Source organism: Plecotus auritus, assembly GCF_963455305.1.
Source record: "Plecotus auritus genome assembly, chromosome: 4".
Lineage (NCBI taxonomy): Eukaryota > Metazoa > Chordata > Mammalia > Chiroptera > Vespertilionidae > Plecotus > Plecotus auritus.
Window position 1 is genome coordinate 150,424,154 of NC_137775.1, and position 17,375 is coordinate 150,441,528.

The 17,375-nt window shown below is 39.5% G+C and overlaps 1 protein-coding gene across 3 annotated transcripts in view; it reads right to left on the reverse strand.

Moving 5' to 3' along the window:
* LHFPL3 (LHFPL tetraspan subfamily member 3) overlaps positions 1-17,375 on the reverse strand; it is a 529,678-nt gene that overhangs the window by 164,039 nt on the left and 348,264 nt on the right. For all 3 annotated transcript variants that reach the window (XM_080665922.1, XM_080665921.1, XM_080665923.1), the window contains exon 2: positions 3,136-3,372. In XM_080665922.1, the coding sequence (XP_080522048.1) occupies positions 3,136-3,372 (237 nt within the window). The remainder of the gene's footprint in view (positions 1-3,135; positions 3,373-17,375) is intronic.

Below are 17,375 nucleotides of genomic sequence, written 5' to 3' on the forward strand. Positions count from 1 at the left end.
TATTATAGGATACTAGAGGCCTGGTGCACAAAAATTCGTGCACTGGAGGGGGACGGGGGGGGGGGTCCCTCAGCCCGGCTTGTGCCCTCTCGCAGTCCAGGAGCCCTCAGGGGATGTCCGACTGATGCAGGGAGTGGGCCTAAGCTGCAGTCTGGCCTCCCTTTGTGGAAGGCAACTGCGTGGGCCAACAGGGGATGGCCCTGGCCGATGAGTGGCTGACCCCGCCCTCCGACCACCCCTCCACCTTCACTGGTTGCCGCTGCCCCCCACCCCCATCGCCATCCCCTCTCTCTGCCACATGCCTTGGCTGGCCCCTGGTGCCGCCTGCTTGCCAGCCCTGGCCCTGCCCCCCACTGACTGGTCGTTCTGCCGTTCGGTCTATTTGCATATTACACTTTCATTATATAGGATAAGTTGTTAGGATGATCAACAGACCATAAAACTGGAAGACTATAAAAGATATTACAGTGTGTATGGTGATATAATGTATATAAGAATGCATGATGTTTTACTCTTTTGCGTCAAGGCTTGAGATATGGTGTTATTTGCTTCCATGATACCAGAAGGCATGATGGAGTTACAAAACGCTTCTAAAATTTTGTGAGTTTGATTTGCCTCTGTCTCATTGCATTGCCTTGGAACCCAAAAGAGGCCTTGATGACCAAGGGATATCTTTGTAGTTTTATAAGAAAAAATTAATAGTGAAAAAGAATGTCTTAATAAGTTAAAAGTTGTATTACTATATCCATGCAAATTGTAAAGACACCCATTTTTAATCAGTTTCATAATTACAAATTATTCTATTTCTTCCCTTATAATCTATAGAATATTAATGGTATTTAGTTTGGGTTATTGCATGCACTTGAAAGCCATAAAATTACTGTTTTATGTTCATGCACAAACATACAAAATCACTTACTGGTCTTCCCTCAAGCAATCTAACTTTGGAAGTTTCAACATGGAACAAGTGTTTAAATAATACCAAATAATAAATGCTACTTTGCACAGCAACTATAAATCTTATACCATTTCTCAGAAACATGCATATTTGATTTTCTACAAGGCTTAGGATTCTGGTCTCGCTGTATACAGAGCCTATTGTACAAGGATCTGAGCTGCCTGCAGAGTAGAGCTGCTGGTATCTTCACAGAGTTCCAGGTAAAGGAATTCTAGTTGTGAAATAAAAGTGTGGTACAATTGAATGCTTCATCAGTGTGGCTGGATACTCTCTGCTAGTTTATTAAATCTGATTTGATACCGCTACTGATTTTAGTCCTTCAGAACCAAATGGAATAAACTACAGATATATGCAAGTGTGATATACACAATGGAGAAGATGTTGAACACAGAAAAATCATACACTGTCCCTAAACCTTATATTGGCCTCTTAACTTTCTTTTCCATCAACCCTTTTACTAAAGTGTTTCCAATATATCATTGAATGGAACATGATGTTTTCTTTGATGAAAACCGAAACAGAAAGGATTAGAAATCAACATTTAACTGAGTCAAACAGAAGAAAAGACCCCTTTTGAAAACTGGTGAGTGTTATCCTATCAAGCTAGCTGTTCCTTTCTAAAGCATGAATTCAGAATTGTTGTTACTCATACATGTGGACAGGAGTTAAAATTCCCAATCGCCAAGTAAAAATCTTCCTGTTTCTCTTTTTTGAATTTTCTTCTCTTAATTTGTGGTCAAAGGATGTCTGGAAAGTTAAAGGTTCTCAATGTAACTTTGAGTTATGCAGTGAATAAAGTGCGTTCTGGTACCTTACTGGGTAGTGGTGGAGATCAAGAGTTCGTGGAACAAAGTGGTGTTTCCTTTAACTCATTTTCTAGGGCAAGGTAACTTATTTGGATAGTGAGCTGTCCTTATTTACTTTGAAGTGACATTACTGGACAGAGACCTGTGTACATCCAACAAGTCCAAAGATAACAGAGAAGGTCCCCAAATTAATGAGCACACATGAGAGCACTTTAAATTTGTTACATGCTTTATAAAGTATAATACTTAACTTCACATTATCATTTTTTATTTTGAAAGCAGTTGCATTTTTAAGAAGTAACTTGCCTGTGAAAAGGTTATTTTTGTGTTTAGAATATTTTTGACAGAACCAAGTAAACTAATATGTATTCTGTCTATAAATCAGGGAGATAAAGGGTTTGTGGATGAACCTTGCTCTCTCCCAGACTTCTCAATTTTCTCTCATAGTTCATAGTTTATAAGCATAAACAGTGATGGCCTACATGCTACACTATCATTATATGAGATATTCATATAGACACTAATCTATGCTTGAGGCTTGTTGAAGCAGTGAAGAGTTTCTGATGTTACCAACTACTTGAAATAATATCCATCATAATTCAAGGATGGATTTAGTTCCCAAACAGAAGTAAAAGCCAGAAGAAGGAAGCACTCAGTTGAAAATACTGATAAAAGTTTAAAGTATTAAAGTTAAAGATAATATAAATAGAAAACAGTTAAATGAATCTAAGTCTATACAGAGATAGTAAATTCTATCTCAAGACATTGGTTTAGAAATCTGGAAAGAAAATTAAAAGATTCATCTTGAATAATGACTTGATACCTTATTGGCCTACTATAATGTTTCTGCATCATTTACTAGTCAATGTTCTGTTTTATATCCTAGTTTCTTTGTGTTTCAGAAGGTATTTTATTTTTGAGAGAAATCTGAGGACTTTTGATTATCCAGATAACACATTTAAAATTCAGCTAATTAGGTAATTACTTAAATATCTAACTGTAACTTTGGGGTCGGTATCACTACTTTTCTCTGAGAGAATGAGTCTGAATTCAAATAAAGTGATTGTGAACAGTTTAATCAAATAGACAAAACAATGTTCTATTCATAGCCATTGATTCAGGAAGAGAAGAAGAAACTGGAAAAAAATGTATTTAAATAATAATAGTGGACTCAGAGAGCCTCAGAAAGGTAAATGTAAAAATGTAATATTTTAATTGTGGAAACTTCTTGAGTTGAGTCTGGGGGAAACTAGATAGCATTAAAAGATGTAGCAAATTAGACCCACAGCGGAAGCACTGATACTTGATATAATAGAAAGTATTGTTTTTGTGTTTAGACGTCCAGGTAAGAGTTCTCCAAAGCAATCTTACCTTTGTTTTCAGCCTTCAGTTCCTCAGCCATCAAGCTGTCTTGTCGGTTACCAAGCACAAATGCCAGAAACGAGAGGATCAGGGCATCCAGAATCCCAATAATAGCCAGGATGTACGCCCAGCGGACGGAGCAAGCCCCGAGGGTGTACTTGTCTGTCTTTTCTCCACACATCCGTTTTACTTCTTCTGAATCCCAGCCATCAGGGAAGATCATACAGCCAAGCACAAGGCAGGCCGCTGAGAGAGAGGGCAAAAACAAAAAGAAAACAAAAGGAGTTAACATAAATTAAAAAAAAACAAAACACATTTTAAATGTGCCCTTGACTGAAATTGAACCTGGGACCCTTCAGTCCCCAAGCTGATGCTCTATCCATTGAGCCAAACCAGCGAGGGCCATACATTTTATTTTAGCATCCTACCTGGGATGGATGTCTCCCCCCGCCCCACTTTAACTTAAAAGCAGCTCCTCCCCCAAAGGAGACATCTGGCCCAACTGGCATAGCTCAGTGGTTGAGCATTGATCTATGAACCAGGAAGTCATGGTTGGATTCCCAGGTTGCAGGCTTGATCCCCAGTGGCTTGTGCAGTAGGCAGCTGATCAATGATTCTCTCTCATCACTGATGTTTCTATCTCTCTCTCCCTTTCCCGTCCTCTCTGAAATCAATAAAGAGAATCTATATATATAAAAAGCCAGTGTCCGTGATGACCAGGACGACTAAACGACCGGTCACCATGAGGTGCATTGAGCACCTCTCGGTCCCTCCCCTGGCCTGCGAGCAGCAGCTCTCACCATGCGGTGAGGCGGGGCAGCTCTTGCGGCGGGGCGGGATGGGGTTGGGCAGCTCTCGCGGCAAGGCGCCTCGCCTGGCGAGCAGTGGCGGGCTACTGTGCGCGATTTCACGCGCTGGGCCTCTAATATATATAAAAGGGGGACATCTGTAATACTTTCAACAATAAAGATAAGTTAAAAAAAAAAAAAAAAAAGCAGCCCAGCACCCTGTAGGAGCTGTAGGATTGCACTTCAGAGTGAGCCCAGGCATTCTGAGAGAAATGAAGGGATGTTGATCTGTAAGAAAATACTAAAAAAATTGAATTTTGGTGTGTATTAGTATAAGGCTTCCATTGTAAATAGGAATCATATGCAGAAGAAATCACTGCACCACAGAAGGATAATTCAATGCTGGCTTTGAAGAGCTATGACAGAGCCAGATAAGGGACTAGGATAACATGGACAATGCCAGAGGGTATATTGACTTTGAGTCACAGCAAAATACAATTTTATGTTGTGATCTCTGAAACACGCACACACTAAAAAGTTTCCACATGCATTTTACTCTGATATTGTCTAACCTATTCTCTGTTCTTCTTAATTTTTTAAATGGCTGAAAAGCACTGCAACATGGTGTGGCACCACTGAGTTTTATGGAAATTCAGAAATTTAAGGATAATACTTGTATTCTATTTCCTAAATATCAGTGTGGGAATTATATGGATGCTTTTTTTTTTAAAAAAAAGAATATGTTACTTTGAAAATAAAGAAGATAAGTGGCTATTGTTGCCACTCTCTTTATATTTAATTGAATTATTTAGTAGTAAATGATAACAGTTTAGGTTATAAAGAGCTTTCTGAACAGGTGGGTTCATTCATTAATTCCTTAATTTATTCACTCATTAAACGAACAACTACTTATTGAGTATCTCCTGTAGTGCCACTGACACTTCCCTACTTGAAACCTTCATTATTTCTAAAGGGTACCCTAACTTCCCTCAACCTTCAGTACACCCTCACAGGAATACAGATTACATATTACCATTTAGACCATCGTGTTCCAAGCCTTTTTGCTGGCTCCCCATTGGTACTGAAGAACATGCATCTTAGTCAGGAATTCAAAGGCCCCATGATCCAGCCCCCACTTACTTTTCCAGGCCTCCTTCCCTTTGTACTCTCCACTTGGGTTGAACTAGACATGACTCTGTTCACACACCAAGGTTTTGAATCTCTTTATTTTCTCTTCTGCCTGGAGTATTTCCTACAATTGTCCTTAAATGTTCACTCTTAAAATCTTTTAACATTCAGGTCAAATGCAACATCCTCCATAAAACAAGCCATCTCAAATTCTTAACCTAGAATATTGCTAAATTGGTATCTTTAGTGTGTCTGTGGGGTTTCCCAACCACCTCAACAAACAGTACATAGACACTGACTGGATATCCTACAATTCAATTCTGACTCTATCTACCTAGATAGCAGCAGATTCCACAGGTTAAGGGACTGCTCCCCACTTCACATGCCAGTCTCAATCCCAGATTATTACCTGTGTTCTGATAACTGGCTACAAATTGGAGGTTCCAATGACCCCTCCAATGCAGGATGCCAATGGGAAATCTAGGTCAGTACTTCTGACTCACTGGCTATATAAATCAGAGGTTCCCAAGACCCCTTTCTCATGTTCAGTTAATTTTCTAGAGCAGCTCACATAATTTAGGGAAACATTTTACTTACTAGATTACCTGTTTATTACAAAAGTATCTATTTAACTTAGAAACAGCCAGAACAGATATGTAGGAAAGGGTATGGGAAAGGAGAAGAGCCTCCACGCCTTCTCCCAGTGCACCACTTACAGCACCTCCACATGTTCACCAATCCGGAAGCTCTCCCAATTCCATCCTTTGGGGCTTATATGGAGGCTTCCTAGGCATGATTGATTAAGACATTGGCCATTGGGAATTGATTCAACCTCCAGCCTCTTCTCTTCCCATTCCAAAGAGGTCAAGGGGATGGGACTAAAAGTTCCAACCCACTAATCACATGTTGGTTCTCCTGGCAACCAACCCCCATCCTTAGGTGAGTTCCTAAAGTCACCTTATTCACATATCAAGAAACATCTTTTAGAAGCTCTATGCCAGGAACAGTGGAAGAAGAACAAATACATGTTTCTTATTATAAATCACAATATCACAATTGCCTGTCTTTGAACTCCCATAGCTGTTGACTATACCTACCTTAGAATCCCTGTTAATTTTTATATTTGTTAGTTATTTGCAAGTATTATTTCAATTAATAGACTATAAGCTTTCTGAGCAAAGAGTCTTTGGTCAGTCATCATATTCATAGCACCTTATACATAGTTGGCATTAAAATACTTTTGAATGGGGGAGTGAATGAATGAATATATAAGTTATAATGGTTAGATAGGTTACTCTAAATATAGTTTATAGAAGTCAATATCACAACTACTCAAGGTCACAAAAACTATAAAAGGTCTAGTTACAGAGACAATTTTGTTATGACTAGACATCAGATTATAAGTACTTGAAAGAAGAATAATTAGAAAAAAAGTGAAGTTAATGATATAAAATATTTTCAAATTCCTGTTCTCTTTGAATCTCTCAGCACTCTTTACCAACATTCTCTCTAAGGCATTGTCTAGCAATAACAATGTGTGTATTTTAAAAATATGTGTTTTTCATGAGCAAAAATTCATTTTGTTTGAGAAGACATAGAAGATATTTGAATCCAAACCATGGTTCAGAAAAATCACCTCTAAGGATGCTATGTTCCTTGGAATACTTAAAAAATATTCTAAGTGCTTTTTTACATATAAAATAATTTTTTCTATGAGAAAATTAGTTTCTTAGAAAGAAAAAATCAAATATTTTTCTTTTATGAATGGGAATCCCTTGGAGAATGACATAGCTTTAGTAAACATAATAGAAATCTCCATTGACTAGTTCAGGCAAATTATTGGACATCACAGGACAAGTTCACTGGAACAGGATGTTTGTGGAATGGTGACATCAACAAAGACATCTTTTTTCAAAGACATCTTCTTTTGCACTCAGGGTAGACTGACTATCTTAAAAGTTTCCATTTATGGAAACTTAGAAATTGGGATAAAAAGAACAGAGGCAGAATTAGCACCCTGAAACTAAAACTATAGAATAATGGCAATCCCTTGTTCCCTATCTTCAAAGTCTATTTTAAGTGACGAATCTGAAAAAAAAAAGATATAATATATAATTGTGCTTAGTTTTATGTTGTTATAAAATTAGAATTTAAAAAATGAAGTTCTTATTTTCCATAGTCTAAGGGTGTTGGCTGTTCAGAGAAATCTTAATATAAAAACTGGGCTAAGAAGGTCAGGGTTTGGTCTTCTGGGGAAACCAAACCAAGGGTTGGGTCTCTCTCCCGCCCCCAGCAGCAGTGTACTCCAGATGTCCTTCTGGCCACAGGCACGGGAATATGTGTTGGACTCTTTACTCCCTTTTTGTTTGCCTTCTCTTAAAGTGACAGATATAATATTTTTATAATTTATATGTGTGGAAAATCTGAATGCTTATATAATAGGGTACTGAAAAATAAAACAATGGCATTAAAAAGTGTTCAAAACGTAAGTGAAATCTCTGATTAAAATCCAATTTTTAAATAAATCCTATCCTTTTTAAAGCTGTGTTTCTAGATAACTGTTGCATAACACATCTTATTTTCTGACAATGTATTATCAAAATATACATTTTCTTCCTTGCCCTATCCAAACTTCTTCTACTTGGCTGTTTTATTTTTGAAAGGCTGAGGACCCCGAAAGTTATAGTGTGTTTAAGATTAATTTAAGCCATTAAAATCGCTTAGGCTCTGTTGGTTTCTTTGGAAAGGTATTATTATGCTCTGCCTTAATGCTTGAATGCTATAATAAATCCTGTTTTCTGGCATTCGATTAGCCAGAACCTTAATAACCTGTACGATTTGTATAGCAACTGAAAACAAACAGCTGTTCCTAATCCTGACTAAGAAGTACCTGCAAGATCCTAGGCTAATGTCTCAGTCAATAAAAAATTAAATACTATTCCTCTCGGCTTTATAATTAATTGTTTCTAATTCTTTACAAATTATTCATCCTGTGAGATGTAACACCATAGTTACACTAAACAGTAGACTATACAAAGCACTGGAACATTTGATGAATTTGGACATGCTATTTTCTGACCACAAGGGATACTGGAGAATTAGTTCCAATTGGGCTATTATCCAAAAATGAGTTTCTTATTAGAATGTCACCTAGGAAATGACTACCTTACGTGCAGCTATATATATTCCTTCATTTTGGCAGCAGGTTTTCTGCAAGTATATCAGAGGGACATTCTTGAATGTTAAAGAGAAACAAGAGCCAAGTTGGAGATGAGCAGAGAAGAAGGATGAAAAGAAAACTGTGTCCTTACTGTATGATTTCATGACGTCTTCTAATCTAAAATACATAATAAAGGCATCTTTGTGAGGGCATGATTGTGATTGCAATTTTAAGCATATTCCAAATGATTAGGAAGCATTTGCATGCTGAAGGGAACCTCTGTGTAGAGATTGATGTCCACAATGGGTTCTTACCAAATAGGACACAAACAGCTAGTGGTTCCCCAGAGCCACTAATTGCTCAGGGATTTTATTTTTTTTATTTTTTTTCCCCCAAAAGAGCTGAATGTAAGCTCTGTGAAGGAAACATCCTTAGAAAAATCCACAAATGTTTTTAATTGGGTCGTTCTCAAAAGGAAAATGAAGTGAGATGAAAAAAGCAACAGGGGGCCTGCCTATGATTTGGGTCACTTGGGTCTCCTGATTTTGCTGGTCCAACTGTCCTAATCAGGACTGTTAATGTCAGGAGCCTGAGAACTGCTTATTTTTTGGACAGGAAGAGAAAGTCTAAATGCATTCTTTAAAAAGTCTATGCCCTATTGCACAAAAAGCTTGATAAACTGCCTTGTGCTGTTGAAACACTCAAAGGGAACTTGGTGAACAAAATGAACCTGCATCCACTTAACTTTATCAGTTATTCAGGTATACAGCAATAGAAGAACTGATACCCTCACCGCTGCCAGACTGTGGAGGGGGAATGTGCACAGGAGGACTCTCACTCTAAACACCTGAGAAAGGGGACACAGGATCATTCCCACAGCTTCCTCATTAGCACATGGCCAGCAAACTTGAGCTACGTATGGTATTCACATGTTTGAAAAAGGTATTATATTCATACCTCAGTTTACCTCTGGAAAACCGAGTCACTAGACAAGCCGGGACATGACTTACTGTGGTCTAGAGTCCAGTGGAGAAAACAAATGGTCCTGATAAATTTTGATTTTTAAACCCAGTATCATTTTATGGGCATTTAACTTGAGGCCATAACACAAAAGATAAAACATACCTTAGAAAGGGGTGGTGGTGGTGGTGTGGGGGGCGGGGAGGGGGAGGAAGTAGGGTAAAGTGTACATAAACAATGGGGTCTCAAAAGGAAGAGTTAGAAAGTTGTGTGTGATAATTAGAGCTTTGCTACTCTGCCCAGACACTCAGCCCTAACTGCCTGAGTAAAGGCATCTGTACCTGTGCGGAGTGAGCTCTGCACCCCGAGCACAGGTTTCATCCACCGCAGAGAACTCCCTTTATAGAATGACTAGAGGCCCGGTGCACAAAATTCATGCACGGGCGGGGGGTGGTCCCCTCAGCCCAGCCTGCACCCTCTCCAATCCGGGACCCCTCAGGGGATGTCTGACTGCAGTTTAGGCCCGATCCCAGGGATTGGGCCTAAACCGGCAGTTAGACATCTCTCTCACAATCTGGGGCTGCTGGCTCCTAACTGCTCACCTGCCTGCCTGCCTGGTCGCCCCCAACTGCCCCCCTGCCGGCCTGGTTGCCCCCAACTGCCCCCCCCACCCCGCCAGCCTGGTCACCCCATGCAGCCTACTGTTCAGTCGTTTGGTCATCCCTCACTAACCCCCCTGCCGGCCTGGTCGCCCCATGCAGCCTGCTGTTCAGTCATTTGGTTGTCCCTCACTAACCCCCCTGCTGGCCTGGTCGCCCCACGCAGCCTGCTGTTCGGTCGTTACTGTGACGGCATCCTGGACAATTTGCATATTCCTCTATATTAGTATAGATACCAGACACAAGGAAAAGCATTCAATTGTAAACAAAACTTGCTAATTTGCTCAAACTTTGTGGGTTAATAGCCAAATATAATACAAATCAGAATTTAGAACTTGAAAATACAATGCAGTTCTGATCTCTAGAATGCTACTAGCCAGCATTTGATATATGTCTCAGATCCAATAAAATTCATTGACATCTTGATAATGACAATAATACTCATCACGAATGGAGTGCACCACGCATACACCATCTCATTTAATTCTCAAACAAAGCAAAGGGCAGTATGAGAACACTTCTTCCTGGCTCCTCTAGTTTTCACAAAGAGGGTTTTTTCCTGAAATACCCTTGACCCTTTATCTCATTCTTTATTCCCCTCCATGGAGATGGGGTGAGTTCCCTGAGGAATATCTGGCGGAGAGGAACTGAAGTACCAGCTGAGCCCCTTCCTCTCTTTAGCTCAGGAGCTGTTTGTTTGTGGGAACCTATGTTCCACTCCCCTGGGAGGCAGATTTTATAAAGCCTGGGCTTGGGCAATTTATCAGCATTTAATTTCTCAGTTGAAGGGGTGGCCTTAGGAGCTACTGAATTCCTCCTCAGATGATGAGCTCTCCCCAGCCTGATAGACCCCAGTGCTGCCAGGGAGTAGGAAGATAAGTATGCCAACTTCTGGGGGTGCAGATTAGAAAGCCCTTTTGGCTAAGAAACCCAGATCCATATTTATCCTAATAAAGGGGATATTTTGGTCTCCATCTGCCAGCTCTTCTCTCTCTCATCTGGTTGAGAGCTTGGGAGGGTTCCACAGTTCTGGAGGCTGGAAGTCTGAGATCAGAGTACCAGCATTGTCCATTCTGGTGGGGCACCTCTTCTAGGTTGTACGTAGAAGATTGAATTCTTGTCCTAACTTCACATGGCGGAAAGAGCTAGCTGGCTCTCTGGCCTCTTTGTATAAGGACACTAATCTCACTCATGAGGGCTCCACACTCATTACCTAATTACCTCCCAAAGGCTCCAGCTCCTACTATTGGGATTAGTGTTTCAACCTACTAATTTTGGGGGAACGTAAGTATTTAGGCCATTGCAGAGGGGGAACAGTGGGCTGTCATTCATTGCTTTCTGCCAACCCCAACATTATTTTCTTTTGTACAGATAAGGAGCCCACAAACAATATAACCAGGATTTGAATTCAGGCAGTCTAGCTTTGGAACGTATGGTTTTAATATCATTAATGCTATTATCCTTTACTTATCAATAGTAATGATGTTTGCTATAATCACTTTAAAGTATTAGTTTAGTTCTAAGAACACTCTCAGTCTTGGCAGTGCTTAACATATTGTTTATAAGTTAGACATTTATTTTTTTGAGTATAAGAGCTACTACTTAAATAATACTTAGAAGCTGTTAGCTTTTGTATGTATAAATATTTCTTTTATTTACACTAGTATTTCACCTAATCATAATTTCATCTTATATGTAGTGCCAAGAACATTAGAGTAATTATTAATTCTAAGTGTGTGGGATGGGCATTAATGAAGTTTTACTGCATAAATATATGTAATTTAGTTTTATACACATGTCACAAGAAAATCATCCCTATTTTTTTCTTTTTCTTTTTTTTAAAAAATTTATTTATTTATTCATCCCTATCTTTTGGATTGACATTTTAAGTTGGCTATAAAGGCCCCTTTCCCTGGCTGGCCCTGACCCCGATTGGCCCCCCTACCCCAATTGTGGGTGGGGCCAGCCAGTCAACCACCTGCGGCCCCTCCCCCTGGCCAGCCTGGCCCAATTGACCCCAATCAGGGCGGGCCAGCCGGACCCCACCCATGCACAAATTCATGCACTGGGCCTCCAGTATGTAGAATAATTCCTGCTTAAGGTAAAAATTCATGTCATTCATGAATCAATTAGGTTCTATTTAAGTTTTGTGAAGATTTATTTCTTTCAAAAGACAGTGTTTTAATGAACATTTCAATAAACATACAACTGAAAGTGCTGGCAGGTCACAAACATGCCTGAAATTTGTACGTGAGTCCTTGACTTAGGCAACATTTTCACTTGCTCTCCACTCTGACTCACCATGGGACTCTAGTGCCGTTGGCTAGAATTAGACAAGGTCAGAATCTCAAGCCAATTTACCAGCATTTAATTTCTCAGTTGAAGGGGGGGCCTTAGGAGCCACTGAATTCCTCCTCAGATGATGAGCTCTCCCCAGCCTGCTAGACCCCAGAAATACGGTGCCCATTCCAGACTCTTTCTTGAAACAGAATTTGGCACCAATGATGGTAGCACAGCTTTCTTTTACACAGGCTGCTCACTTTTAATTTTATGCCTTTGAAGTAACATTTTAATGCTTTAGAAACTTCAAATGGTAAAAACTGTTCAAAGAAAACACATGGAAAAATATATAGTACACTAAAAATATTAGAGTGGAACCAAGTTCAAGAAAAGAGCGCTTCTCCAACCATCCTTCATAAGGAAGGACCTTACTTTCAAGGAGGCATCAGTTGCCATATTTGCACATGTTTAATAGACTCCCAGGTTACACTTTCCCACAATTTGGCCGATTATCTATCTATCTATCTATCTATCTATCTATCTATCTATCTATCTATCATCTATCTATCTATCTATCTATCTATCTATCTATCTATCATCTATCTATCCATCCATCCATCCTTCTGCCCCAGTTCTGGTCCTTATTTAGTTTAAAGAAAAGTTGCATAAGGGATGGAGTGCTGTCAATCTCTTGCAGGGAGAGCTTATAATATCATTTAGGACAGACATGATCTAGATGAGGCACTGAATTATTTTCCACTGTAATGAAAAGAGCAGCACAGCACCGTGGGGCTCTGGATAGCAAATCTTCGGGGTTGACTGTTCCTTACACCTAGTGTGCTCCTCTTCAGTGTTATTTCCTCCATCTGAACTTCTCGTCCCTTGGATACATAAGATCAAGGTTACATGGACTCCAGGGGACTGATTCATTACATTTAAAACAAAAACTACTAAAGAAAAAGTCCATTATTTGAGTTTTTAAATTTCTTGCTCCCTGCCCTCATCAGATTTCCCTTAAATGTTTGTTTGTTTTTCCAGACTTCCATTCTCTTTGCTGCTCCTTTGAAAAAATTTACTTATTCAGACTTGGGAAAATAATTTGAGATATGTTAGGCTATGATAAAATTTTCCAGTAATTTATATTTTTATTGAGAATGCTGCTGCTTTAGAACAAGAATGTGTTCCCAGAGAAACCAAATTGGAACTGTCAATAGTTATCAAAAAAAGGTATAGGACAAAATCCAGTTCAAGAGATGGTGAGAGAAGTCAGTGTGTTAAACGTTCTGTCAAAAGATTTTCACACAACTTTCAACTTCAAATTCTAAAAGCAGTAGCCAAAATGTTATAGATAAAACCTTGACCAACATGAAATTTGAAGAACAATGCCTGAAGAACAATGCCTTCCCTTGGCTAACATGAAACTTAACCCAGTCTTAACTTGCTAGTGAAATGCCCAGAAGGTATGTTAGCTTTGAACATGGGCACTAGAGTAGCTGTGGGGAAGGTTCCAGAGACGAGCAGGGAGCTTGGGCTTTTGCTCTTTGCCTTAGGTATCTTTCTTCCCCTCGAGGCTCTGTACTTTCATCCTTTAACCATGGCCCCAGGTTCCTGCTTGAAAGTATAAGAGTGGTAAATATTGTAATTTATTTACCACTCTTATACCTGAGGCTGGGGTATGCTGATGGAATTCTAGTACTTTGCTGATCTAAAGCATTTTAAATTCTGGGGTGGTGCTCATATAAATTACTGATAAACTGCTTAGTTAGAAACATTTAATACAGTGATAGGACAATACACTTGTTCAAATGTTTTACTAAAGAATTTCTTTGCTTTTTTCCGGTCTGTTTGTTTTGTTTTATCACTATTTGAATCCAGAATACCAGTTGCATGTTCACCCCGAGTAGGGGATATTAATTCTTGTTGGAGACCAATATATGACCATAGTAATTAAAACTTCTGAATGGAAATTAAGAACAATCTAGACCAGGGGTGGGCAAACTTTTTGACTCGAGGGCCACAATGGGTTCTTAAACTGGACCGGAGGGCCGGAACAAAAGCATGGATGGAGTGTTTGTGTGAACTAATATAAATTCAAAGTAAACATCATTACATAAAAGGGTATGGTCTTTTTTTTTATTTCAATAGTTTTATTCATTTCAAACATTTTAACAAGAAGAATGTAAACACTAATTATTATAATTTGAAACTTCAAAAAATGGAGGAATCATAGCACAATAACATACCTTATATTGAAGATGGCAAAGGCAAATAAAATTGCCTAACAAAGGAAAGGTACAAAAGCCTTTCAAATTAAACTTAAATATAATAAAATAATTTAAAACTAAAACAAATAGAAAAGAACAAAATGTGTAAACAGTAAATTAAACATTTTCTTTAGTGCAACTTCTAAATTATGCCCGGGACATAGATGTAGATGGCAATGTAGACTGGGTTGAAAGATTTTTGGTCTTTAAAACATCAACTTCAGTGGGAACAGTGTTGTTGGTCTCCTTTTTAGCTAATGCTCTGATACTGTGCTCTCCAGGGGCGTGTCTCCCTACATCACCACGATAACGTGTCTACGCATTCCCAGGGTGATGTCGGGGGATGTGTCCACGGGCATTACAAGGAGCCTCTGGAAGATTGAGAGGTTGTTCCTTCTACTGAAAGGGCGGATATAAATCCGCCCACTCAGAAGAAGGAGCTGCGGCCGTGTTTCCCGACGTTGCCATGTTAACACTGCTGCTGGTGAAGGAGCAGAGGGGAGAGCAAGAGAACCCTCTGCTCTTTTGGCTCCGCGGGCCGGATAGAACAGCCGAACGGGCCGGATCCGGCCCGCGGGCCGTAGTTTGCCCACGGCTGGTCTAGTCCTTTTCACATACCACATCTTTGACCCTCTCTTCTGCCTCTTCTTCTATTTTTAAAGATTTGTGTGATTGGATTGAGTCAACTCAGATAATCCAGGACAATCTCCCTATCACAAGGTAAAATGATTAGCAAACTTAATTGCAGCTGCAAACGTAATTCCCCTTTGCCATGTAATTTAACACATCCACAGGTTCCAGGGATTAGGGTGTAGACATCTTTTGGGGAGGAAGAAATATTTTGCATACCATATAATGTTACACAGAAGTAGTGTGTTACATCATCTTGTTCCTGATTTCTGATTTGCAGTTAAAATGGCCCAGATCAAGGGGGAATAAAGTCAGTTGTAGATCTCCTGTGTGGCATAAACACTGAGCACCTGTGCTTCCCAAGTTTGGTTCTCCATGGATCTCTGCTGGGTTTTCTTAGCTTGTGACATGGTTCTCTTTTGGTTTCCTGCTTAGCTTTGCAGTTTCATGTTGGGACCAACATTTTCTTTTTAATATGTTTTTATTGATTTTTTTGAGAGTGATAAAAGGAGAGGGGGTGAAGGGGAGAGGGAGGGAGGGAAGGAGGGAGGGAGGGAGAGAGGAGAGAGAGAGAGAGAGAGAGAGAGAGAGAGAGAGAGAGAGAGAGAGAGAGAGAGAGACTGGGGCTTGAACCAGTGACCCTTAGGTGCACAGCACAGGATGGTGCTCAACCAACTGAGCCACACTGGCCAGGGTGGGACCAATATTTGATGTTATTTTTAGTCTGCTTGTCTGGAGCCTGCTATCTTTCCTGGCTTTGACTGTGTAACATTTTTTTCCCCTTAAACCCTTAAAGGCAAGCTTGAATCATATGCTAAGGTTGGATCACCTTGACCAAAGCAAGCAATGTTCATAAAGGTCATGACTTGGGGGCTTTCTTCCTGCAGGACCCAATTCACTGCTTGCTCACCTCTCTGACCTGAATATTGCCTCCAGCTTGAATCAAGCCTAACTTTGGAATCCTTTGGGACTGAATACGGGCTATTCCCATTAGTGACTCTGTGTAAGGTCAATCTTGCTAGTCCCAACTTTCTCCCAAACAGCATGCTATTTGCCTGAACCCATCCAAACCACAGCAAACAAGGCCATCTCAATAACCCCAGTCCTGTAGAGGTTGTTACCAAAGACTATATTGTCTTCATTCCTCAAAATGTGGGTGACCAATGTGAATATTCCTGCTATCTGCAGAATGACAGTGCTAAGTAAAGTTTCCTAATGCTTTTGCCATTTGTCACACTTGGAAATTTGAATAAGATTGCATCTGGATTGTGCCCCTTACATCTAGGTACTGATGCACTCAATCTGTGGGCTCCACCTTCAAACCTATCTTCACAAAGATAGGCAGCACATTCAAAGGTCCAGGTGTAGTTGCATGTAGGTGGAGTTTGTTATGGGTTTAATGTGTAGGAGGAGCTCAATACCTCAATTCTTATCCATTATTCCCATGTTATCAGTGCTGATCCATGAACACTAATGGTATTATTTCTATATAAAGCCAGAGTCATCAATTAGGTGTCTGAGAGTCCAGAATTCCCAGTGAAATTTGTAGTTTGAGCAAATATTAAAGGAAATAAAGAATTTGTCAGGGAAATTGTAGTAACAACTAACAGTGCCTTTATTTAAAAAAATATTTTGATTATATAAAAATAATAGCTAACATTATTGAGCACTTGTGCCAGGCACTCTCTTATAGGAATCAACTCCTTTAAACCTCATTCCAACCCTATGAAGTAGGTGCTATTATTACTCCTATTTTATAAAAGTTGAAATAAGAATAGAGAGCTTAAGAAACTTGAAGAGTGTCACAGGTAGTAAATTAGATACCAGGATTGACACCTTGGATTGTATGACTGTGGTTATATCCCTTAACCTTTATAAAATTATAGAGTTTAACTTTTACTATTTCAGGAAACTACATACCTTTCCTCTCACAGTAAAATTAAAACACCAATAAAGACATATTCACCTAACAACTGGTGAGACTGATGTAGATAATCTGACAAAAGACCAGTCTTGACCTAATTAAATAGTGTCAATAATTAAGGTTAAAGCAGGTTGGAAAAAACGTAAAAATATTTGTGTTGCAGTACATGGCTAGAAGGCCATTATTGAGAAATGGTCTTGTGGTGGAACAATATAAGCGTTCCCATGAACTTTAAGAAATGGGCCAACTTAACTCAAAGTATTGGCATTCTGAGTTGTCAAATTGACATCTCTAGAAATAACTGGTAACAAAATCTCAGTAAATTAAAATGAGGAAACTTCATTTATTTTTGTTGTTGAACTTTAGAGTAACATATCCCTAGTTAAGGGAGTTGCTGTCAGCATCTGATGAGTCTTAAGAGAGGCTATTTTTTGTATGGCCAGAAATGAAGCCATT